The sequence below is a fragment of the Grammomys surdaster genome, unplaced genomic scaffold, assembly GCF_004785775.1.
Source record: "Grammomys surdaster isolate TR1022 unplaced genomic scaffold, NIH_TR_1.0 126546, whole genome shotgun sequence".
In the NCBI taxonomy this organism is placed as follows: domain Eukaryota; kingdom Metazoa; phylum Chordata; class Mammalia; order Rodentia; family Muridae; genus Grammomys; species Grammomys surdaster.
Window position 1 is genome coordinate 4,166,539 of NW_021621338.1, and position 25,519 is coordinate 4,192,057.

Sequence of the window (25,519 nt, forward strand, 5' to 3'; positions counted from 1 at the left end):
CAAGGGAGGAAAAGAGCTTGTACAGGTGATCCAGGTCTGAGAGACAAAGGACAGAGGCCCAGGAAGAGATAGGGCAAACTCAGATGACAACTTAGGGACCATAGGACAGGGATACAGACAAGTCTGTTAAACTGGCAATATTCTGTTTATATGCTTTACAGAGCATTAGGCACAAGGACACATGCAATTAGGTACAACTGTTTAGAAAATGGTAAAAGAAAATAGGATTTGAAGCAGTAAAAAGGAAAGAGATGATGGATTAAAAAAACAAAGCCTGACAGTCAGGGCCTCTGATGCAACAATGGTGGACATTGGAGATTGGAGTCAACCATAGTACTACTCAAGAAGAAATCAACGTTTTAGTCCAAGCCTATCTTTTATATAACTGTTAATTTCAAAGGCCAGAGTCCCAAGGGTGGAGAGTGTGTTCCAGCCACACTGACATCCCAAAGCCAGTCCTCCTTCAGGCCGAGTTCCTCAGGCTAGCTATAGTTCTGGTTTAAATATCTTGGATTATATGTTCTTCCTACACGAGAGGTGGGGGAGGGGCTCAGCCCTCAGGTCCAGTAGGGGGAGCAGGAGGAGCAGGAGGTTTGGGGTCTTCCAGCTTCACATCATGTAGATGCACTGTGGGAGTGGTGGGGTCTTTGCCAACACCCTGGTTGGGGTCGGCCTGGTCAGGGTGGTGCCTACGCACATGTTTGACCACCTGGAACTTTTGCTTGGCCTTGTAGCTGCAAAGGCGGCAGAAGAATGGGTGGCGATCCGTATGGGTAAGAGCATGATGGCGCAGTCCAGCAGCCCAGCGGAAAGCACGGTGGCAAACATTGCAAACGTAGGGTTTGGCCTCACTGTGCTTTCGGAGGTGGGTGCGCAGCAGGAAGCGTGTCTTGAATGCCTTGCCACACTGCTCACACATGAAAGCCCGGGCCTCTCTGTGTCGTGTCTCCCGGTGTACACGAAGTGCATCAGCCCGGTTGGTGCAGTATTCACACTCAGGACATTGGTATGGCTTCAGTCCTATAGGACAAGCACAGATCACCATGTAAGAGGGAAGAACAGAGTCAGTGAGTCCTAAGTTAGTACGATACTTAGCTATAAACAACACAGCAGCAAGCTAATGACCATACCGTTCTGTCCCAGGCACACCTGACATTCCGGTATCCTTCTCCACTCAGTCTTTGTATACACACAGGTTCCAATGGATGCTGACTACTAACTGGACTTGTAACTAACTAGCCTACCTAACAATAGAGAATATTCAACTCTGATGGTGTTATTAAATGGGAAACTCTAGCCATTCCTTGGTCATATGACACCACAAAGCTTAAAGACTCCATTTAGACACATTTTCTTATCAAATTAGGGGGGGGGGAGAGAGGGGGGGGAGAGAGAAAAGAGAAAATATTCAAAAAAGGAAGAGGTAAAGATACTCCCATATGGGGGAAATGATATGCTGTAATTGAAGGTACGCAGTCATCAGTTCTTTACAGAGAACCCATAGTTCTTGGTAAAGTTCTCTGTAGTGGATTCCATATGCTAGAGAGCAAAATACAAATAGAGAACTTGCGGCTAGAAAGATGACTTGGGTTAAGAGCACTGGCTGCTCTTCCAGAGGAGCAGGTTCAATTCCCAGCACCCATGAGTGGCTCAAAACTGTGTATAACTCCAGTTCCAGGGATTTGGCACATGCAGTCAAAACATCAGTGTGCATAAAAAATAAATCTTAAAAGAAAATCATCTTTCTCCTCACTCACAATCATTCTACCACATCTACACAGAAACCAAGTATCTCTCAGTACTTAATGAAAATTAAGTTGGAGGTTCTCCATGTGTGACCCTACATGTGTATGAACGAATATCATAATCACAGGGGAAGCTTTGGAAATACACTTGCCCAGGCTTTCAGGTTTACCCACTCTTCCGTTTCTATTCAATGGGCTGAGAAGCCATTTCTAGTATTTGTTCTTCTGGTGTATCCCCTATTCCCAGTATGAAAGAAAATTAGGCTCTGAATTTGAGTGAGGACATCCAACATCTCAGGGAGGTCAGGTTTTCCAGAGAACAGGGGAATCCTTTAAGCAGGACAGTCAACTCATAAACTCACCTGTGTGCTTGGTCATGTGATATTTGAGTTGGTTGACCCACTTGCACTTGTACCCACATTCCGGGCACAGGTACTTCCGTTCCTCCTTATGGATCCGCATATGGTACTAGAAGGAAGATCAAATGCAGGTTTACTCCCCACACAACAGGGTGCTTCTCCTTAGGTCTCAGTTGTTTCTTACTGTGTTACTGGGTAAGCCAACCCCTAATTCTGTCTAATAATCTTTAACACAGGGAATAGTGCAAGCATCTGTCTCTGTGTGTATGTATATGACATGGATGACAGGGCCTGTGTATATTAGTGGGAAGCACTCTTATCCCTGAGTTCCCTACCCAGGGACCCAACTTGAATTTTCAAAGGATTAAAACTGCAGTACTGAGAAATTTTAAGTGTTTAGTAAATGTTAGCCATTACTACCCTGATTATTCTCAAGCACTGCATGCCAGTTATTGAATTTATCTTTACAAAAGCTCATAAAGTTGTGTTCTCCCTTTTACAGATGAAGAATTTAAGTTTTGAGAGGTTAAGGGACCTATTCAGAGTCACAATCGAATTATGTGTTACAGAATCCAGTGCTCAGCAATTAAGAGCACTGGTTGCTCTTCCACACACAGGACCAGGGTTCAGTTTCCAAAATCCAAATAGCAACTCTAGTTCTAGAGGATCTGATACCTTCCTCTCGATTTGAAGGTACTAGGCACATATTCTCTCCCTCTCTCTTTCCCTCCTTCACCTCCCTCCCTTCCTCCCTCCCTCCTTCACACACACACACACACACACACACACACACACACACACACACACACAATTACAGATTCTAGAGCCTACGTTCCTTGCATTTCCTATCATGTGGTCCTTGACCTTACCTTGAGGCGAGAAGGGTCAGCACAGGCATAGGAGCAGAGGTGACAGCGGTAAGGCTTTTCCCCAGTGTGAATGCGGCTGTGCCAGGTGATCTTCTGACGATTTTTAGTGCTATAGGCACAGTCAGTACACTTGTAGAGCCGGGTACCTCCATGTCCCTTCACATGGTGATCAAGCACCAACTGATGGCGACATGCAAAGTCACAAAAGGGGCAACAAAGAGAGGGCTGGCCAGCATCCCCATCTGAGGGGGCTGTTGAAGTCTCCTCGTGCTGTTCCAGGTAGTGTTTCACAAGGCCTACTCGCTCCCGGGCAGCAAAGCTGCAGAGCTGGCAGCGGTGGCTGAAATGATGTTGCCTCCGATGCTCGTCTAGTGCTGGCCGGCTAGGGAAGGACTCCTGGCAGGCCCCACACTCCAGCCTTGGGTGCTGTTTACGAGTGTGTCCTCGCAGGCTGGCAGGACTGGGGCAGAGCAGGCCACAGTGGGAACAGTGCAAGGGGCCCTCAGTGACCTCTACAGGACAGCCAGAGGAAGGAGGTGTGGGTTCTGGGTGTCGTCGCAGAGCATGTTGCTTGAGTGCAGTTTCTGAGCTAAACTGGGCCTCACACTGAGAGCAGGAAAAAGATGGGGTGCCTTGGTGGCAACTGTTGACATGGCGAGTGATGTCATGACGAAGATAACCACTGTAGTCACAGAGTGGACAAAAGTGGGTGGGTGTTTTGTCATGTACTCGCAGTTGGTGCAAACGCAGTTTTGAGTTGGTACCAAATGTCTGGGGGCAGGAGCTGCAAGGGATGCGGCCAACACCTGTGTGTCGAGACTGGTGAGCCTCCAACCGGTACCGTCTAGTAGTAGAAAAGTCACAGAAAGGGCACTGATGTGGCTTCACACCCTCATGCTTGAGCCGCCGATGCTGCTGAAGGCACCGGCTTTGCTTGCAGGTAAAGCCACAGTCCTCACACTGCAGAAGGGGGCGGGGCCCAGAGGCTGGGGATGCAGTGGGATGCCTCTGCTTTTGATGGAGCCTCAGTGCAGCAGCAGCAGGAGCAGTGAATGGGCAGAGACCACAATGCAGATCTCCAGACTCAAGGGGGCAGCCCTGGGTCTGGTGAGTCCTCAGGGTCCGTTCCTGCTGACAGCTAAAGGGACATGTGGGGCAGGAGAAGAGGGCACCCTTTTGTTTCTGAACCACAGCTGTGTCCCTATCACCAGGGCTAGAGTCTGTACTCCCAGTATTTAGGAGGGTAGAATCCCCATTGTTAAGAGGAAGCACAACAGTCTGGGGGCGCCCACGCTTTCTTCCCTGGCTACGACCCCCTCTGCAGCCTTCAGTCACATGAGAGGTAATAGAGGAAAGCCGAGAACAAAGGAATGTGCACGAGCTGCAGTGAAACTTGCCTTGCTCAAAGTGGAACTTCTCAGAGGTCACTGTGGGTAAGGAGTTTCCTGGTGGAGAGGTTGGGAAGTCAGAGGGTGTGGGAAGAGGTTCCTCTATTCTTGGCTCCCCAGGGAGCTCAGGAGCATCTTTTGGAAGCAAGGGCTCTACCTTTGATGGTAAAGGTGGGGGCTTCCTACTTTCAGCATCCTGTGAGGCTTGGCTACCTGGGAGCTGAGGATGTAAAGTGGGAGAGACAGGTTTGGGCAAAGCCTTGTTCTTTCTGGTAAGAACAGGACATTTTTTCATCATATGGGTGCTGAGGCCACGCTGTTGCTTAAAGCTAGCCCCACACTCAGGGCATAACAGGGGCTCTCGGCGACCTTGGCACCCCGATTTGGAGTGCAGAGTTAGGGCTTTTTCCCTGCGAGTGATAAAAGGACAGTGTGGGCAGCGGAAGGCTCTGCCTTCTCCCTGGATCACTACCATTTGTACCCGGCCCTCCAGTACCAACGCTTCTGCTTGTTCTTTGTCCTGTCTCCTCATGGCTTTAAGTAGTGACTCTGACTCAGGAAACTGAAGCAATGGTACAGTCTCAGCAGTCAGAGTTGCTTTGAATGTGTTAGGTGCCTCCTCAGAGATCAGGGGATTTCTGGGAGGCTCAGTGGCTAGCTTCTCCAGAATGGGCTCTTCCTCAGCAACCAAGGCAGAAGTCCCAACACTGTCAAAGCTGGACAGTTCTGGCTCTTCCAGTCCACCTGGTCTTTCTGTTCCCAGTGGTCCCGAGGGATCTAGAGGCCTGAACTCCACAGTGGCTGTTTCAGTGAGCTCCTCAAGGGGTGGTGGCTCAGCCTCAGGTTCTAGCTCTACCCTCAGGGCCTCCAAGTGTAGTGTGCAGCCACCCTCTTCCACCTCCCCCAAGCTTGGGCTGCCAACCTGGTCATCCTCTTGGAGAGGCTCAGTGCCATCTTGTCTTTTGGTGCCAGCCTCCTCATTTGTCTCTGGAAGGGCCTGGTCCACACTGGAGCTGGCCACAATCTCATGTTCATGGTCTTCTCTCTCAGGCTGGGCAGACAAATGGCTTGAAGGTCCTGAGTCTGAAGAAGGTGGCAGGCATTGCTTGGCCCCCTCCAACTCTTGGCTGGCATTGCAGAACTGCCAAACCTGGTCCCCTGGCATGTAGCCATGGACCTTACGCTTGTGGAAGAAGAGTGTGGTATTGCTAAAGGTACGGTAGTCACAGAGGGCACAGTGGAACTCACGGAGGTGGGTGTGCTTGCAGTTCTCATGGCTCAGGAGGGCCTGCTTGTGGCGGCTCTGATAGCTACAATAGCGGCAGGGGTAGAGTGGGGCAGGTGTGCCAGGGTGGTGCTGAGAAGCCATGTGCTTCTGCAGCTCATACTTCCGCTTGCAGGCAAAGGCACACACCTCACACATGAGGGACTTGCCCTGGTGCCGTAGTTTGTGGCTGCTCAGCTGATCAGCCCGATGGCAGCGGTAAGAGCACTGGTTACACTGGTATCTGGGGAGAAAGACAAAGAAGAGTCAATACAACAATAAATCATAATAAATCATCACTGACTAAATACTTTGGGCCTGGGTCTGCACTCTGTGCTGCACGTGAACCAGCTGATTTAACCAGCCCTCCACCATCCTGTGAAATCGGTATTTCTACCTTATAAGTGAGGCCACGGCACTGAAGTTAAGAGGCTGCCAAAGGAAGTGATGGGCAGAGACAGCCTAGCTTCAGAGTTAGGGCTCTCTATTCTCTACTCTACAGTGCTCCCACCCCCAACCCCGAGGAGGTGCTGGAGACTGGACTCAGTCAGGGCTTTGTGCATGCTAGAAAACTGTTCTACCAGAGTTCCTAAGCTACTTCCTATAGGAAAGTCATCTTGAGTAGAGTAGGGCAGGTGTGCAGGGTGGCATTATCCACATGGATTCTAAGGGACTGGCATAGCAACAGCCCCATAGAGCAGGCTTTTGTGCTTTGCTGTCAATCCCCAGTGGAAGCATAAAAGCTACAGACCAAGCCTCCATGTCCACAGGTTAGAGAATCTGTCTGGATCTTAAAGTGGCCATTTGGTGCCATTTAAGTGTGTAGATCCATTTTCCTGAGACCGAATTCTAAGAACTCATATAATACATTTTTTTTTTTTTAAATGTGGGTTCTGAGGATTCAGCTCCTTAAACTGTCATGATTGCAGGCAAGCACTTTATAGACTGAGCCAACTCCTCAGCCCCCAACTGACACTTTAATCCCCATTTTCCTTCTCCTGGCCCAAAATACTCTTACCATGCAGAAAGGGCCACAGTTGGAGGGCTCAACTATAGGTGATAGAGCTAAGATAATGGTATCAGAGAATGGTGTTAGAATGGAGAAAGCAATGAGGCCAGAAGCCTGATGCAAGAGCTAAGTAGCATAATGTTCTGGGACAGGGACAGAAACACGTGTGCTCATACCTGAGATCCCCTGCATGTTTCCGCATGTGCACACTCAGATAGTGCTTCCACTTGGTGACATAGCCACATTCAGTACACATGTAATCCTTGGTGTTGGAGTGGGTCAGCATGTGCTTGGATAGGTAGCTAACGTCTCGGCATGTGAAGTCACAGAGCTCACATTTGTGAGGTTTCTCTCCTTATATTGTGTGTAGGGGAAAGAACACAGGTCAGATATAGAATGATTGAGTGGCCATATCATCTCTTCTAGCAAGTTTACTATGATGCCAGACAGGATCAAAAGCTTTATGTACTACCAGGTATGTAGCAAACTCCACAAACAAGGCTATACTAGAGCTGTCTCAAGACAGTTCCTCAAGAGAAGAAGAAAGGAAGCACTGGGTTAAGCTTTGAAAGATTAAAGTCTACCTTTGCTTTAAAAAAAAAAAAAAAAAAGGTAGTTGGCACCTGTAGCTTAATTCCTTCTCATTTCCTGAGTGCAGATTAAAACAAGAGGAGAAACAGAACTGGGACTCTAGATTCCAACAGAGTAACGTGTATGAACAGCCAGCATTTATACAATACTCACTATGTGCCTGAACATTGTATAAGGTGCCTCCTCTCTCTCTGAGTCTTCATAAGAACACTATGAAGGTGCTGCGATTATCACTATTTTATAGGTGGGAAAAATCAAGGCACAGAGAAATCACACAACTATTTTATTAAATGGTAGACCACATGGCCTTGGGCAGCCTGTTTCCTTATTTCCAGAAAGGGAGCAACAAAATATAGATCTCACATGGTTGATCTATTAAAGAAGACATATCTGCCCAGCAGTGGTGGCACATGCCTTTAGTCCCAGTACCTGGGAGGCAGAAGTGGGCAAATCTCTGAGTTCGAGGCCAGCCTGGTCTACAGATTGTTTCAGGTCAGCTAGAGTGACACAGAGATCACCTGTTTCAAAAACCCAAAAATAAACAAACAAATAAGAAAGAGATACCAAAGCTGTCAGTGATACAGTGAGCACTTTAAGGACGAGCTGTCCCAGTACTTGCTCAATACCTAGCACTAAGAGTCTAGTGGCCATGTTCCTTCAAGACCCTCCCTACCCCTTCAGCCTCCTCTGTATGGTAAAGAAAAGGCAGGCAACATACCTCTCTATGGTCTTACTGTAGATCGAAATTTAGCTTCTCAATTAAATTTTTGTCTCATCTTTTCCTGCCTTCCTTATAAAGGATGAAATAGGATAATACATATAAACTATGTAATACGACACAGGCACAGATTTTAGGAAAAGGTCTTATAAACTTAAGAGTCTGAGAATAAACTGTGTACAGAAATGAAGTGTTCAATGGGGGTCAACAATAGCTTTGACAAAACTGTCCAAAGACTATTCTACTAACCAGAGTTTCTGTGGAAAATGGCTTACTGGCTCATCAATTTATAGAAGTTTGCACCAATCACAGAGATGATGCTGTAGCAGGAGGCCCAATTTAGCTGCCATCTAGGCTTCAGTAATGCTAGCAACCAATTAAGAGTCTAAGATAAAAGAAGTACACGGCCTGGAGAGATGGCTCATCAGTTAAGAGCACTTCACTGACTGCTCTTCCAGAGGTCCTGAGTTCAATTCCCAGCAGCCACATGGTGGCTAACAATATCTGTAATGGGATTCAATGCCCTCTTCTGGTGTGTCTGAAGACAGCTACAGTGTATTCATATAATGTAAAATAAACAAATGAAAACAAAACAAACAAAACAAAAAAACTACAAAAACCAAAAAACTCAAAAAACAACCAAGTGCAATTTTCAGGGCACTAGAGGTGACCTGTTTAGTTCTAAGGAAAGTTGCAATGTATATGGGTGGTTGATTATTCTCCCTTCTCCTGCTCCAACAGACTGTCCCAAACTTGAATTATGAAGTTATCTGTTCTCGTCTGGAATTCTTCACTATAGAAAGGCTAAATATTCACCTATGTGCACTTGACTAGGGGTGGCTAGAACTGGACAAGTGTGAGGAATGATACTCCAGTGTTAGAACACACGTTCTGAAATCATACTACATGGATTCAGACTAGTGTGACTACTTTTGTTAGTTAAATGATACTCAACTTATGCCTCGTTTATAAACTACGGATACAAATGAAGCACTGTAAGCAATGGCCTTTGTGTGATGCTTAGGACCCAGCAAAAGCTCATGGCGAACATTACCCACACCACATTATTACACTATTATAAGGATGAAAGACATCTCACCAGTATGCAGCAGCATGTGTCGGATAAGCACCCTTTTGTGGGCAGTGGCAAAGTTACATTCAGAACACTGGTGGATCTTCTCATGAGCATGCATCTTGCCAACATGGTCATGGTAGGCTACTGGGTTGAAGGTGGCAAAGGGGCAGAAGGTGCACCGTAGCTCTTCACTGCCTGGGTGACCTTGTTTCTTATGTTTGCGGAACAAGTGCTTATTGGAGCAGGCAAAGTCACAATGGGGACAGTGGAAAGCATAATGGCTCTTGTGGTGGGCTTCCATGGCTTCAGCTGTGGCAAAGAGCATGGGACATGAGTGATGGCGGCACTCCACAGCCCGTACTCCATGGGTCTCCTTTAGGTGCTTTAAAAAGGCCTTGCGGTCAGGAGCTACATATGTACAGCCCTCCTGAAAGCAGTGTAGGGGTAATGGTTCTGCTGCAGCTGCTGCTGTGTGGCTTTTGAGGTGCTCCTTAAGTGCTTGGCTGAGGCGGAATTCCTCCCGGCAGACAGGACAGGCATAGGTGTCTGAATAGAAGTTGGAAATATCTTCGTGCATGCTGGCCATGTGGCGGTTAAGTGCATTCCTCTCCACTGCACTGTAGTGGCACAGAGGACATCGGTGGGCCTTCTCGCCCAGCTCCCGCAGCAGATGGGTCTTGAGTTTGCTCTTGCTAGTGAAGAACTTCTGGCAGTTAGGACACTGGAGGCTTGGGTCTGGAAAGTGCAGATGTAGGTGCTCTACCAAATGGGTCCGCTTCTTAAAGCAGCGCTTGCATTCTGGGCACATGTGTGTCTTGAAAAGAGACTCAGTGCCTGAAGCTACATGCCCTATGAAAGAGAATGCAGAGGGCTAGGATTCAGATTCTCTAATAGTTCATTACATAATGACAGATAATAGAAGCCACAGTGTGTCCAGATACAAATAACATGCGGCCTTTCTTGTCATGAAAACCAAACACAAGAGGTAAGAAACTCCTCTATTAAGAGAAATAGATCACAAGGATTACTCATATCTTCTTGTGGCCTAGTTCAAGTGTTTTCCCAAGTCACCCACTATTCCTAACTTCTATTTGGAGCTGCACCATCTGCATAGAGCCTTCTTATTCTTTCTGCCTTTGCTTTATAAAGATAAGCAGGAAGATCAGCAGGGCTGATGAGTAAGAAAGAGCCTCAAATGAGTGAGCAAAAAAGTACTCAAAAAACACTGGCTCACCAAGCTCTAGATAATGGAGAGATGGTAATAAATACAATCAGATCTTTTTATTTACCAGATATAAATATAATCCCTGTGGGATGAATTTGTTTCTATTATGGAATGAAGTGTTTCTATTAAGATCAAAAGTGGAAGCAAAGATTCAGAGAAAAAGTCTTAGGAAGTTAAACGAAACAGGTGTATCAATAATCTGCATTAGCTACACTATGAACAGAATCCCCTTTTCACTGCTAAAGAGGTCCCTGTCTCTACTGGGTAGTTTTATGTTAATGTGACACAAGCTAAAATCATCAATGAGGGGGGAACCTCAATTAAGAAAATGCCTTCATAAAATTGGGCTGTGGGCAAACTTATAAGGCAAATTTTCTTAGTGATTGATGGGGGATGTGGGTGGTACCACTCCTGGGCTTGTGGTCCTGAGTTCTATAAGAAAGCAGGCTGACCAAGCCAGTAAGTAGCACCCTTTTAAGACCTCTGCAGCAGCTCTTACCTACAGATGCCTGGCTTGTTTTGAATTCCTTTCCTGACTTCAATGATGAACAGTGATATGGAAGCGTATGCCCAATAAACCCTTCCATCCCCAACTTGCTTTTGGTCAAAGTGTTTCATCATAGCAACAGAAACCCTAACCTAAGACACTGGCTGAGGAAACTTTGCGTAAAAGAATAAATTGTATTTACATCTGTCCTATGCTATTAGCTTACTTAACCTATTCATCAATGCCTACTAGACTTTGTGGTGGCTTTTAAGTCCTTGAGATTAAACCTAAGGACTCACACATATTAAGGATTACTCTATTGTTACTTCCCTAGCCCTAGATCTTGACTTTTGAGTCTAAGTAGAACAGAAAGAATGTATGTAGGCTGGAGAAATGGCTCAGTGGTTAAGAGCGCTGACTGCTCTTACAGAGGTCAATTCCCACACAACCCCTGTCCGTAATGGGATCCAATGCCCTCTTCTGGTGTGTCTGAAGACACCTACATTGTACTCATATACATTAAACAACAAACAAACAAATACTTGGATCTGAACAGAAGTTCAGAAAACCAAAACCCAGGTCCTAAATGGCAGGTTCCCCACTATCCATTCCTCTCTACCACGAAGAGCTTCAATCTCAGTGATGTTATTACCTTCCAACTGCTGAGCCCCTTGGCTTTTATTCAAGTCTTTCTGGGAGTCTTTTTGGGCGACACTCTCCTCTTCCTCTACATCTTCTTCCTCAGCTGACTCCTGCCCAGGCAAAGGTGTATCTGCTTCCTCAGAAGGTTCTCTGTCTCCTGGAGGCAGTTTGACAGCTGGGAACACATAAAACTTAGTCCACAAGAGCCAATGACTGTACTGAATGCTGGTACTTTATTTACAGGCAAGCAAATTACCTTCTCTCTTTTTAGCAGAAAAGGATCTTGGATGCTAAGTAAGTGTATGTAATCTTATTCAAGACAGGGATCTGAAGAGCAAGAGTAAAAACCTAGTCCAAAATCCTCAGACTCCTTGAATATCAGAACTTTCAAGTTACTTGGAAGATGGGAGGGGTTAAGAGGCAGAAAAGAGTAGAATGTACTTCCTTGGCCCAGGTCTCCAGTGCTAAAGGCTGGATGGTTCACGGCACAGACACATACCCTGAATGCTCATTGTTCTACTGAGGAGGATAATTTGGACTTCTAGCTTACACCTTGCCCCTGAAAGATCTTTTCTTTCTGGATATTAGAATAAAAGAGGCCCAGCAAGTCAAGTTCTCATATTCTGTGGTCTCCTGGTCTATCTTCTCTGTTCCCTGCTCCAACATTCAGCTCATGCTGGTTTTGTTGTTTTTGAGACTAACGGGAGAAATTGATAAAGTATCACCCTTCCTGATTATTTCTTTTAAAAATAACCCTATTTCTTTCTACCCCCTCTCACGTGACTTATCTATTTGAGACATAATTACATATAGTCTAAGTTGGCTTGGACTTTGCTATATAGCTAAAGAGGACCTTGAATCTCTAACCCTCTGAAGTACTAGGATTATAGACACACACACCGTTTCATCCAGCTCTAGCCTCACTCATTCTAAAGGCAAGCTACAAACATCCTACTAGTAGCAACAGCCACTGATAGGCACATCCTTAGGGTCTGAAGTGGATCAATAGGAGATAGTCCTAAAATAATTTCAGATTATATGTTGCATAAGCCAAATTTCATTCTTTGTCATAAACACTGGATTCCTTTTGTCCCATGTATTCTAATTGGTTATGTTTTCAAGAGCCTTTCCTATATCACCTCAATAATTCCATCTTCTTAAGTCACGGACTACATTCTGCCATATTCATGGAACAGTCATACTGGAAACAAATGTCTCTTATAAGAGATCAACGATGGCCACATTCTAGGTATGGGACTATTGGACCCTGGCCACCTACCTGGCAGTAGCTCCTGGGATGGAAGGCCCTGAACAGCAGAAAGTTCTCCCCGTGTACTGGCTCCATGGCTCCGCTGATGCTGCCGGAAGAGTTTGACGTTGGAGCCCATGAAGCTGCAATGGCTGCAGTGGAAAGGGTAATGGGCCTGCCGATGCAGCTCCATTCCCTGCTGGTTCCCAAAAAGCAGGGAGCAGCCCCGGAATGAACAGGGCACAGGAACTGCCTTGTGGATCTGTCTCAGGTGATGCTGCAGACCCTTTCGATCTTCAGCAGAGAATACACAGCCAGACTCAGGGCAGGAGAACATGTTGGGAGTGACCCGGTGAATCTTGAAGTGGCTCTTCAAGGCCTGGGGTTGGACAAACTCTTGTCTACATACAGGACATGGCAGGGGGCTATCTGGCAGGCTGGGGTCCTGCAGAGGGCCATGGTGGGTAAGGTTGCTGGGGGGAAGCTCTACAGAGCATGGGGGACTAGAGAGGTCCTGCACAGCCTGAATATGGGTCTCAGTGCACTGGTGCAGTGAGAGCAGAGTAGGCTCTGCAAAGCTCTGTTCACAGCGCTCACAGAAGTATACCTCCACCACCTTTACCAGGACACCTGCAGGCAGAGGACCGACAGAGAAAGGCACAGAATCAGATGGAACAAGGCTTGAAGGAGTTAGTCACTAGTAGAAATGTAGGTGAATCTTTTCATAGTCACGGAATACAGACAGACTTCAAGTCTGGCTCTGTACTGGGCTATATAATAAGCCCAGGGATAACCTGTCTAGTTATCTGGCATGTCTTTGGATTTCTCATGTCTGGTGAAATACTTGACAAAAGATGTGTGCTTAGTAAGTGTGTTAATGAATCAACAAACAATAAAATCCAGAAAGCATTAAGAAAGCATATTTGGAGGCAAAGTCTATAAAATGCCTAGCATGAAGACTTGAGTTTGGATCCCCGGCACTGAGGGTGCAATGACAGGCAGATTCCAGAGCTTATTGACTGGCCAGCCTAGCCAAACCGTTAAGCTCCAGGTACAGTAAGAGACCCTGTCTCCAAAAAAAAAAAGTGGAAGGGCGTTGAGAAGATATCTGCCACCAAACTGGATGACCTGCATTCAATCCTCAGAACCCACATGGTAGAAGCAGAGAACTGAAGTCCACAAATTATTCACTCAGACACACACACACACACACCCCAGAGCTAAATAAGTTGTAAAGGAAATAAAAATGTAGAGAGCAGCTGAGGAAGATCCCTAATATTGATCTGTCATCTACAAAAGAGCATATATGCACACACACACACACACACACACACACACATATGTACACATACCACACATACATATACAAAGGCAAATCAAATTAGAAATAAAAATAAAGTTTCAATAGAATGACAGACTAGGAAAAATACCTAATATAGATTATGAAAGGCATATTTTGCTCAAATAAAATTTAGAAAGTTTCAAGAGAACAATGACAGACTAGGAAAAATAACCAATATAAATGATGTGTTGGGCTGGAGAAACGGCTCAGTGTGGAGAGTACTGGCTGTTCTTCCAGAAGACAGATTCAATTTCCATCATCCACAGGGTAGCTCACAACTGTCTCAACTCCAGTTCTAGGAGATCTGTTAACGTTCTTCTGGCCTCCACAGGCACCAGGCACACATGACATACATGTAGGCAAAACAGCCACACATAAATATCAAAAAGCTAAGGAATATGTGTCACTTTCAAAGTCTATAAAGAAAAATTCAGACAAAAAAAATCATAAAAGAACTTTTTTTCAGAAGGGCTAGATATAATAAGTGTTATATTTTAAAAGAATAAATAGATCTTGATGATGGCAAGATTTAGTCTTCCAACCGCTCTGAAAAGGGCAACTTGGAATTCTACAAAGCTAAGACCACGCTCAAGAACCAGGACTCAAGCACAGGGTAGCTTAGCTTATATTTTATTCTGCTGGCTGCTCACTCTCTACTGTTATTTTGTTGTTTTCTTTTTTTGGGGGGGGTGTGCAGGTGATGGTGGTAGTAGTGAGACAAAGTTTGGTTGAAACATGTTATGTAGATCAAATGGCCTTGGACTCAGAGAGATTTGCCTGTCTCTGCCTCTCGAGTACTGGGATTAAAGGTGTACACTACCACATTTGACTGTTGTTTTCAAACTATCCTCCCTAAACCCCTGTTCACTTGCTCTAGAACAAAGTTGTTGGGCTTTTTGTTTGTTTGAGACAGATCTTTTTTAAAAATTACATTTACCTCTTTATTTAGGTATTTGTATATATGTGGGCTATGGCATATGTATCAAGGTCAAATTGAGGCAAGATCCCTTGTTGTTTCTGTCCCTGTGGTGTGTATCTGAGATGCCCAGCTTCTGGATGATTCTCCTGTCTGTACCTCCCATCTCTCAAAGGAGTGCTGCGTTAGAGATCCAAGACATCTCATACGTATAAGCTTTCTATATGGTTCTAAGGATGAAACTCAGATTGTCAGGGTTGCATGGCAAGCACTTTTGTCTGGTAAACCACTGTACAAAGCCATGAGACAAAGGGTTTTGACATGTACCCACGCTGGCTTGTGTAGCTTAGGCTAGTCTCAAACTCTAGACTCTTCTGCCTAAGTTTCCTGAGTACTAGGATTAAAGGAGTGCTAGGATTACTGATGCATACCAGCACACTTGTAGTGGGTTGGCCTAATGCTGCTTATATTCTAATGCTAATTTTGGGTCCCCAAGACTGATTGCCCCAGAGAAACCCCCAAGTTATTTCTGATTGGTAAAGTTGCCAACAGCTAATAGCTGGGCAGAAGAGACATAGGTGAGGTTTAGGTTTTCAAGGGCTTGGAGTTAGAGAGGGACCATGAGGAGGAAAAGGAGGAAGAAAGTGCAGGAGAAGATGAAGGAAAGGCTGCCATGGGTTAGGAGTCAAGAGAACATGGCTCTGAGGCTGCCTAACTGGAGTTAAGAGCAGCCAAGATGAAACACAGTAAGTAGTAACTCAGGGTTAACAATAGGAAAGTAGACTCTTAATAGCATAGAGGGTAGTACCTGCTCAGCTACTGTGTTGTTTAAGGCTTATTACAAATATAAAGGCAGTATGTGTCTTTCATCCAATAACTTAAATAGCTAAAGTGAGCTAAAAACCTCAGGCTGGGATTAAATAATTTCTACAACACACACTCACCTATCAAAGTTATTTTTGTGTGACTACATATTAAGTCTTCTTTATCTTTTTAACCTGTTTGTAGTACTTCATAGCACTGATAAATCTGAGTGAAATTCTGCCCTGAGGGACCACTGAGATGTCAACAACAACAACAACAACAACATCATTAGCATCCCATCTCTATATGCATGTGGGTCTTCCTGTAAGAGATATTTCTGGAGTGGAATTTGGAATTACTAAGACAGAATGTGCATATTGTAAAATCTGCCACAAAGCTAAACTGACCTTCAGAAGCTTAATTTGGGTTGCAGATGCAGCTCAGTGGTAGTATAACCATCAGCTACTATATATAACCTGGATTCTACACCCCAGAGGCAGGCAGATCTCTGTTCTAGGCCAATCTAGTCTATACAGCAAATTTCCTTCCAAACCAGCTAGAGCTAGTGAGATTGTATACAAACAAACAAACAAACAAACAAACAAACCCCAGAGTTGCAAGATATTATATATCCTTATATAGCCTCTCCTCAACTTTAGGCATTTTTTAAAAATATGTATACTTTTTTAAAAAATTAATTTACTTTTATTTTGTGAGCATTGATTAGTGTTTTGCCTACATTTATGTCTGTGTAAGGGTGTCAGATCCCCTAGAACTGGAGTTACAGATAGTTGTGAGCTGCCATGTGGGTGCTAGGAATTAAACCTGGGTCTTCTGCAAAAGCAGCCAATGGTCTTAACCATGGTGCCACCTCTCCAGCCCCAACTCTAGGAATGTTTTTAAAAAAAAAAAAACACTTAGTTTTTGCCAAAATTTAGAAGCAAAAATAGCTTCTATTTTATAACTACATGAAATGAAGCATTCTTCTATAAGAATATTGTTTCCCTTTATTTTTTCTTTGTGAACTGTATATAGTCATTCATATTCATTCATTCATTCATTCATTCATTCATTCATTCATTCATTCATTCTCTCTCTTCTCAAGACATCTTGCTGTGTCGCCCTGGCTGGCCTAGAATTCACTATGTAGACCTCTGGCTCAGAATGCAGAAATCCTTCTCAGTCCTGGAATTAGAAGTGTATACCACCATATCTAGCTTAAAACAAAACAAAATAAAAACTAAAACCAAAAAACAATGGACTCTTAAAATTATAAAATACTGGCTTTTAAAATGTTTTTTACTTTAAAGAAAACATTCATTTATATAAAATGTGCATAAACATGCTTGCACACATGTGGAGGTCAGAAGACAACTTGTAGGAGTCGGTTGTCTCCTTTCACCATGTGGGCTCTAGGACTAAACACAGTTATCCCGCTTAGTGGCAAATGCCCTTATTCACTGAGGTATCTTGGCAGATGCCTTAACTTGCTTATGTTAAAATGTTTCTTCTTCTTCCTCCTCCATTTTTTTTTTTTTTTTTGAAGACAGGGTCCCAGTAAGTAGCACTGGCTAGTCTTGAACTCACAGAGATTGGCCACCCTCTGTCTCCCAAGTACTGGGATTAAAAGTACAAACCAACATAGTCTATTCATGCTCTCTCTTTACCCCTAGAGAGAAGTTTAGAATTCTTACATGGTCTAATTACCTAATTTCCCCAGCATTCTTTGTTATTATCCTACACTGTCAGAAGACAAAGTTTAAAATTGTAACTGAGAGATAGCAGTTAAAACGCCGAGATTGCTAAAAATGAAAGTTTTAGATGTACAGAGAATAAAGAGAAACTTCCTATTGGAATAAATAATATGTCCTACTCTCTTAACAGCATGCCCTGGGTGTATGCTATACACAGGAAACTAGAGCAAGGAAACAGCAGTTTCTTCTGGAAATCCCTGCCAAATTCAGGATGGTTGAAGAGGCTGGGCCTCTGGCCTAATCCTTGGCTGGCTTAGGGTCAGTATGGAAGAAAGCCTCCCCAAGGACCGTAAGTGCAAGGGCAAGCCAAACTGGCAGAGGTGTCAAAAAGGTTTTTTGCTCTGGATTACTGCCCAGCAAACACAAAGCTCTTTTGGGATAAACTTTGCCAAAAGTTTATTACAAGGCTGTACGTACCTTGCCAGCCTTCCATCAACATGCACCAACTGCAAACCAAATTATACCATCTCAGGGTATAAAAATAGCATGTTACCTTGTGTTCTCATCACATTCAAAGAGAAGGACCAAAAATAGAACAGACAAAAAAACTCAAGGCTGTGTCCCACTGGCCTGGTGGCAACTATGTTTGTACCTGAGGTCTCTTCAGGAGCTGCTGTGGACAGAGTTCCAGCTACTGCTTCCACAATGATCTCCATGTTCCCTGGACCCTCTTCAGTAGCTGTGGCCTCTACCAGCAGGCAGCCTGGGTCAGCAGGCAAAGGTGCAGGCTCCCCAGAAGCACAGGTATTCTGGACAGAGCCCAGGATTCCATGGTTTGAGAGAGGTGGGGGAATCAACAATAGTTCAGAGCATAATCCATCCATCTCCCCAGTGCCGTTAGCCAGCTGGGATGCCAACACAGGGTCTGTCATTATTACTGATTTGTGTGCTGTGGTCTCCAAAATGCTGACAAACCAGAAAAAAAAAAAAAAAGCTATAAATACACACACACACACACACACAGAGTTAAAACTCTTAATTTCTCTTAAGTTGGCCCACAAATTTAAACATTTCCTTCTATAGCAACATCACAATTTATTATTCTAAATGTTTTCAAAACAACATTCAACACACAACTATGAGATTAAAGTCAGTATTAGTAGAGAATCAACAAGCTGAGGCTGACACTAAAGATTATAGGTTCTGTTTCTTGCTAAGTGACCCTAGCAAGAAAAGTGAGTAGGGTCAAAAGCTCCACTCTTACTCCCTGATGACCTCATTATTCCTCAGATATAATACCATTCCTTCACTTGTGGTCCTCCTTGACCCACCTCCCCAGACATTCCTCTCACTCTGCCCTCCTAACCAGATGATTTGCCATCCTCTGACTCACTCCGTTCGTTTTTGCTTGCAGACCCTTCTACTTTCTTGCCCCTCCCATTCAACCCATCTAAGTCTCCTGTCTAGCTAATCAGATACTCCTTGAGAAAATAAACAAGTATCATTTCTGCTAGGAATGCTTCCTAATATTCTTAATTTTCTCTCTTCCAGGGCCTGACAGCCTTTGTATGTAGTTCTGTCAGAAACCACACTGCACTGTAAATTCCATGTCAATCTCCCTTCCTAGACAGCTCAGCTGTCCAGAAAACAGTGGTGATCCCTTGAAGCTGGGCTGCTCGTCAGACACCTGATTTGGGGGCTGAAAACTGAACTCAGGCTCTCAGAAAGAGCAGCATTTACTCTTAACCACTGAGCCATTTTTCTAGTCTCACACTTTTTAAAAAAAACAATGTGCTATTAAATCTAGGGCTTTGTGCATGCCCGGTAAGCACTGTACAAATGAGCTAGTATACATCCCAAGCACTGGATGTGGAGCTTTGAGTAGTCTATTGGCATTTTTCACACCAATGAACACTAAGCACCAACAAGCTAGGTAAGTCAGACAAAATGAAAATTCTAGTGGAGCAGGTGAGTTGCAGTAAACCCAGATATTTTAAACCAAGGTATCAAGCCAGTGATTCTTCAAATACAAGGTAAGTTTCCAATTCACTAACTTACTAAAGCCTCCAGTGGAAACACAACTGAGAAACAAACAAATTAAACTGCATGCCCTGTTAAACATGACTGAAATAAAAAGACAATCTTTTAAATTCCCAGGACTCAGGAGGCAGAGGCAGGCAGGTATCTGTGAGTTTGAGGCTAGCCTGCTAGCCTGTTATACATAGTGAGTTCCAGGACAGAGCTACATAGTGAGGCCCTGTTTCCAACAAAATTAGGTCACTGAGTAAGAGCCAGAATCCCTCCACTTAAAAGCAGCAAGAGGGCTGGAGAGATGGCTTCGTGGTTAAGAGCACTGACTGCTCTTCCACAGGTCTTGGGTTCAATTCCCAGCAACCACATGGTTACAACCATCTGTAATGGGATCCAATGCCTTTTTCTCGTGTGTCTGACTGTGCAACTGTCTACTCATATACATAAAATATACAAATAAATCTTTAAAAAAAAAACCCAAAACAAACCAGCAAGAACCGACAGGCATTCAGAAGGTGGGAGGGAAGGGCACTTCCATGGTCATCGAGACTTTTTGGAAATCACAGCCTCCATCTGGTTATTGCTTCTCTAGCCAGTCTTCCAGCCCATCACATGGCTCCAGGAAGATGTGGTAGAGGAGTGAGCCAGAAAGAAGTAATGTGCTTTCTTTGAGTTCGGAGAACCAAGAGACGCAGAAGCCTGGGGAACAAGGCGCCCCTGCGTAGGCACCTCAGTTCCCACGAGCCTCTGGGCTTTGACTCACCGTATGGCCTTGAGCAGACACACCTGCCTCTCTTCTCTGGGCCTCAGCTTTCCTATCTGTAAAGTGGAGGCGGCGACAGCTTCTACACTGTGCGGCGACAGCCAAGTCACGAGATTCAGCAGAGAAGAGAGGCGTCTTAGAACCTGCAAGGCTTGGGATGATGCATCGTCACGATTATGGTCCTGAGGAGAGGCAGCGGATACCCGGGCGGGGCCCGGAGCTGTGACGCGACTGAGGCGCCCGAGTGCAGCTGAGATGCGACCGAGCCCCTCTCATCGGCGCGCTCCCCTCAGCACCTCCTTACACGGGTTCCCACCTCCCAGGCCCACTCAAGCTGGGGCTAGAGAAACTTTTACCTCCAGCTCGCAGCACCCGCACTTCCCCTGGTTCCCGCCGACAGCCGCTCTCTCACCTACCCTAGGGCTGGCGGGAGCAGCATCTCTATGGTTCGACTGGAACTGGAGTGGCTCCTTAGGGGCCTTTGATGCGGCCGCCCCCGGCCCAGGCGCCTCTGGGAATCTGACCTGTGGCGGACACTCTGTCTCTCTACTACTCTCTGGTTTCCCCTCTATGTCCTTGAGTACCCCAGCTCTGAAACCCAAAGCGGAACCATCGAGAATTGCAGGGAAGAATGGCAAGGACTTCGTGGTGGGTGTGGCAGGAAGTAGATGCAGCGCTCGGGGGCGGGCCTAGCAGCGCTACCTCTCAGTAAGCCTGGTGAAACCATCGAGTCTGAGGGCCAGAGAGTCATGGAGGTAAGGGGGCGGGGTGACATATTCTCCGGACCACGTTCCGGAAAGCGCGAGCTGGGTTGTATAGGGTGTTCCAGAGTCAGCTGCTGTGTGCCAGGGTCGGGAGTCCTGGGCTAGGAGATCTTTGTCAGTGGATCTCCATGCAAAGGTGCTTTGGAATTCTGGATCTCAGCTCCGAGCCTTAGCGGAGGTCACAGCTTTCAATTCACCAGTGGCTCGGCGTACCGGGTTGAGGACAAAGTGGCGGTGGAGGAGTGTTGCAGGAGAGGTGTGCTGGAAATAATTTGCCTTTTTTTCTCCTTGGGCATTGTCTTAGTAAGGCTTACTCACATCTTATTGGGTTGAATTTGAAAAGGCTCCGTGGAAGAAGTAGCCTGTAAGATCTCAATTAAAAAGGATGCCTGGAATAAAGAAAGGGTCTTTCGGTACCAACAACTGAATGAGCCAGCGGTAGTGTACGCAGGGTCCATCCCTGCGTATCCGGCTGTGGTATTTGAACCTAATGGGAGCAAGTCACTAGGGGTGCTGGAGTACAAGTGACAGAATTGTAGCATGTCTGGGTTTGGTGGGTTTGGATGATGCAGGTGCTGAAGGTCTATTTAACTATCAACTCAAGAACCAAAATAACTTGCATGAAATAGTTTAGGTGAGAAGTAATAAAAGTCTGTACAGGACATTAGGAATAGGGCATAAGGGAGATACTATTTGAAAGACATTTCTGATGGTAAGGCATGTGGTCATTGACAGATCAATGGAAAGATCATCTTTGCTGATTCCATTCAGTCTCCTCCTGTCACAGCTCTTGGCAGGGACCAAAATCTTGCCTTTCTAGTATCCTGGTGTGGAGCTGGTTACATTGCTTTTGGGAGTTAAGAAATTCTCAAAAATGGTCTTCTGGCAAAAGGGCTAACTGAAGAGCAAAATGAATTGAAGAGCCTGGGGTGTTTGCAGTAGCATTCCAACACCATTCCTACTCCACAAAAGAGTACTGAAACACAGTCCTGCTGACCTGTCCGTCATGCTTCTGTGGGAGGGAGTGGAGGAAGTTTGATTGGTCTAGTTTCTAAACCAGTCTTATGCTTTCTTCCAGTTCTGCTGCTCTCCGTCCCTAGGTTTTGACAGTGCCTCGGAGCCTGTAAGCATCTGTGTTTTTTCCTTTCAAGATGCCATTTACAGACTTTGTTCTGGCCCTCAAAGACAATCCCTACTTTGGGGCTGGATTTGGGCTGGTAGGTGTGGGTACAGCTTTGGCTATGGCCCGGAAAGGAGCCCAATTGGGTCTAGTGGCATTCCGGCGCCATTACATGATCACACTGGAAGTTCCTGCTAGAGACAGAAGCTATGCCTGGTTGCTTAGCTGGCTTACCCGACACAGCACCCGCACTCAGCACCTCAGTGTTGAGACCTCATACCTTCAGCATGAAAGTGGCCGAATCTCCACCAAGTTTGAATTTATCCCCAGCCCTGGAAACCACTTCATTTGGTAAGATTGAAAGCTAAGAAGGGCTCTGAGGAGAGGGCAGATCAATGGAGGGAATTGGGTCACTTTGACAATTCTATTCAGGTATCAGGGAAAATGGATCCGGGTAGAACGAAATCGTGACATGCAGATGGTAGACTTGCAAACGGGGACTCCTTGGGAATCTGTCACCTTCACAGCCCTGGGCACTGACCGAAAGGTTTTCTTCAACATCCTGGAGGAAGGTATGAGACAGGCAGGCTATCAGGAATGGGGAAGTGGGGCATCTGCTGCGTGGAGGGGAGGAATAAGGTTCCGAGTCCTCGGGAGAAGAGGACCAGGTCAGAGCTCTACCTAACTGAAGAGTCAGCTGTGATCAAGAGACCTACTATCTTACTTCCTTGCTCCCAGCTCGAGCGCTGGCCCTGCAGCAGGAAGAAGGGAAGACTGTGATGTACACAGCTGTGGGTTCTGAATGGCGTACCTTCGGTTATCCACGTCGACGTCGACCACTGGATTCTGTAATCCTACAGCAGGGTCTGGCTGACCGAATTGTCAAAGATATCCGGGAATTTATTGATAACCCCAAGTGGTATATTGACAGAGGTAAGAAGCAGCTGGAATCTAGGCAATTCTGTAGTCAGATGAAATTACAGAAAATTCTAGCTCAGGTGAAAGGAAAAAAAAGCCTGTCTGTGAGGTCATCTTTTTATGATACTAGGACTGCATATAGGGAACAGAGCTGAGGGTAAATGTGGACACCTGGGCCAGAGTACATGATTCACTTTAGGTCTTGTTTATCCTGGTTATATCCCTAGGCATTCCCTACAGACGTGGCTACCTTCTTTATGGCCCCCCTGGTTGTGGAAAGAGCAGTTTTATGTGAGTAGTCAAATTTTCTTGACTCTGAGAAAGAGCCTTTGCAGAGAAACTGGGCTGAAAGCGTTAGAAGAGAAAGGAATCTGGGAACCAAGAGTCAGGGTAAACATAAGAGCCATAGATATACATCAAGTGGGTGGTATAGGAAACGTAGGCCTTTGTGGCCCACCTCCTAGGGCTCCCAGAATCTTCAGGTTGCCTAGGACCTCCTTCCATGTCACTGTCCACAGAACAGCCCTGGCTGGCGAACTGGAACACAGCATCTGCCTGCTCAGCCTCACAGACTCTAGCCTCTCAGATGACCGGCTCAACCATCTTCTGAGCGTAGCACCACAGCAGAGCTTGGTGCTCCTAGAAGATGTGGATGCTGCTTTTCTCAGTAGAGACTTGGCTGTGGAGAGTAAGTGAGGACGCTGGGGATGGGGAGTCTTTTGTTTTTAGTTTAGTGTGCATGTGTGTGCAGGCACACATGTGTGCAGAGAACGTTTTAAAGTCAGTTCTCACCTTGCACTCTTTCTCTTGTTGCTGTACTCCTGTCTCTGCCTTCAACATGCTTTACTATTTAGATATGTGCCACCAGAAGCCACTGCATCTAGCTTTTTACTTGGGATTCTGAAATCAAACTTACGTCTTCAGGCTTGTGTAGTTGTTTGTTTGAACCCCACAGAGCTATTTTCCTAACCCAGTGAAGTAGTTATTTAAGACACTGAGGGTCAGAAGTAAACGAGGAACATTTTTGGAGGCTTAAGTCAGCAACAAGAGGCACTGATAAATAGGCACTGAAGGGGGATTTGGGGCACTATTTTAACTAAGACATGACTCTTACATTCCTGTCATCCTCTAGACCCTATAAAGTACCAAGGACTAGGTCGCCTCACCTTCAGTGGACTGCTTAATGCTTTGGATGGTGTAGCCTCCACCGAGGCACGAATTGTGTTCATGACCACCAACTACATTGACAGGTAAGGAGACAGGAAGGCAAAACTCCACTCATACACCTTGAGAGAGTTGGGGGGTTGAAGAGACTGTCTCAGGAGCTAGCAGGATGCTAGCTGTGACTCTGCTTTTCCCCTTAGGCTGGATCCTGCCCTAATACGTCCTGGGCGAGTAGATCTGAAGGAGTACGTGGGCTACTGCTCACACTGGCAGCTGACCCAGATGTTCCAGAGGTTCTATCCAGGGCAAGCGCCTTCTTTGGCTGAGAACTTTGCTGAACATGTCCTTAAAGCTACATCCCAGATTAGTCCTGCCCAGGTACAAGGCTACTTCATGCTGTATAAAAATGACCCCATGGGGGCTCTTCACAATATTGAAAATCTGAGGTGACCCACCAGGCCACGATCTGCTCTCAGAAAATCCATAAGCACCTGTCACACTAATCTGGTTTGTGACTTTCCTCCCTCTGTTGCTGTGCTTGTACTTGAGAATAAAAGGAGTTGCCATAGCAGGTGCCTACAAGATCTACATCTACAAATGCCCAATGGGGCCATAGCCTGAGCAAGGGAAAAGAGAATGAGTGTTAGTGGGAAAAATATATGCAATCATGAAAGGCCACCCATATAAGATACATTGTTGCCTAAGTTGTAACACACTCCCCACCCCCCAATTTGTTTTGTTTTTGAGACAAGGTTCTCTGTATAGCCCTGGTTGTTATGGAACTTGCTATATAAACCAGGCTGAAGATCTGCCTGCTTCTGCCTCCTGAATGCTGGGATTAAAGGCATGTACGTGGTACACACTTTTAATTCTAAGCTAAGGTAGTAAGAGTGTAAAATCTCCTCTTTCTCTGCCATCTTCCTCTATCTCTCTTCCCCACCTTTGCCCTTTGCCCTGAACAAGCCCCCCACCCCCTTGAGGGGGGGAGGAAGAGTGTTAAAATCTTAAGATCAGGGCTGGAGAGATGACTCAGCAATTAAGATCACTGACTGCTCTTCCAGAGGTCCTGAGTTCAATTCCCAGCAATCACATGGTGGTTCACAACCACCTGTAACAGGATCCAATGCCCTCTTCTGATGTGTCTAAAGACAGCGATGGTGTACTCATATACATAAAATAAGTAATTCTTAGAAAAAATCCTAAGACCAACCTGAACACTACAGCGAAGCTTCCCCCTCTCCCCCATAAAACAACAAGAGAGCTTGGGATGTGGCTCAGGTGGTAGAATGCTTGCCTAGCATGTACAAACTGGCCATGATGGCAATGGGCTGGAATCCTAGCACTCAGGGTAGGGACAGAAAGACCTGGAATTCTTCAGCTAT

General features: G+C 45.6%; 2 protein-coding genes across 7 annotated transcripts; one reads left to right on the top strand and one right to left on the bottom strand.

The window, feature by feature from the left end:
• Nucleotides 1–126: 126 nt before the first annotated feature.
• Nucleotides 127–20,711, bottom strand: Znf142 (zinc finger protein 142). 5 transcript variants are annotated; one of them, XM_028760586.1, is made up of 10 exons: nucleotides 20,588–20,701; nucleotides 20,172–20,322; nucleotides 18,030–18,343; nucleotides 12,652–13,251; nucleotides 11,383–11,547; nucleotides 9,043–9,867; nucleotides 6,811–6,988; nucleotides 2,974–5,869; nucleotides 2,108–2,213; nucleotides 127–1,020 (listed from the first exon to the last, which is right to left on the bottom strand). In XM_028760586.1, exons 3-10 carry the CDS (start codon nucleotides 18,307–18,309, stop codon nucleotides 551–553), a joined length of 5,520 nt encoding a protein of 1,839 aa, XP_028616419.1. In that variant the 5' UTR covers nucleotides 18,310–18,343; nucleotides 20,172–20,322; nucleotides 20,588–20,701; the 3' UTR covers nucleotides 127–550. The 5 variants fall into 5 exon arrangements, with proteins under 5 accessions (XP_028616419.1, XP_028616418.1, XP_028616420.1 ...); XM_028760585.1 differs by having other exon boundaries at nucleotides 20,172–20,353; XM_028760587.1 differs by having other exon boundaries at nucleotides 20,195–20,711.
• Nucleotides 20,712–20,903: 192 nt separating this feature from the next.
• On the top strand, nucleotides 20,904–24,708 carry LOC114615003 (mitochondrial chaperone BCS1). 2 transcript variants are annotated; one of them, XM_028760654.1, is made up of 8 exons: nucleotides 20,904–20,926; nucleotides 22,014–22,406; nucleotides 22,488–22,627; nucleotides 22,794–22,988; nucleotides 23,201–23,264; nucleotides 23,492–23,661; nucleotides 24,106–24,223; nucleotides 24,338–24,708. In XM_028760654.1, exons 2-8 carry the CDS (start codon nucleotides 22,087–22,089, stop codon nucleotides 24,585–24,587), a joined length of 1,257 nt encoding a protein of 418 aa, XP_028616487.1. In that variant the 5' UTR covers nucleotides 20,904–20,926; nucleotides 22,014–22,086; the 3' UTR covers nucleotides 24,588–24,708. The 2 variants fall into 2 exon arrangements, with proteins under 2 accessions (XP_028616487.1, XP_028616486.1); XM_028760653.1 differs by lacking the exon at nucleotides 20,904–20,926 and adding an exon at nucleotides 20,956–21,191.
• The last annotated feature ends 811 nt before the right edge of the window (nucleotides 24,709–25,519 follow it).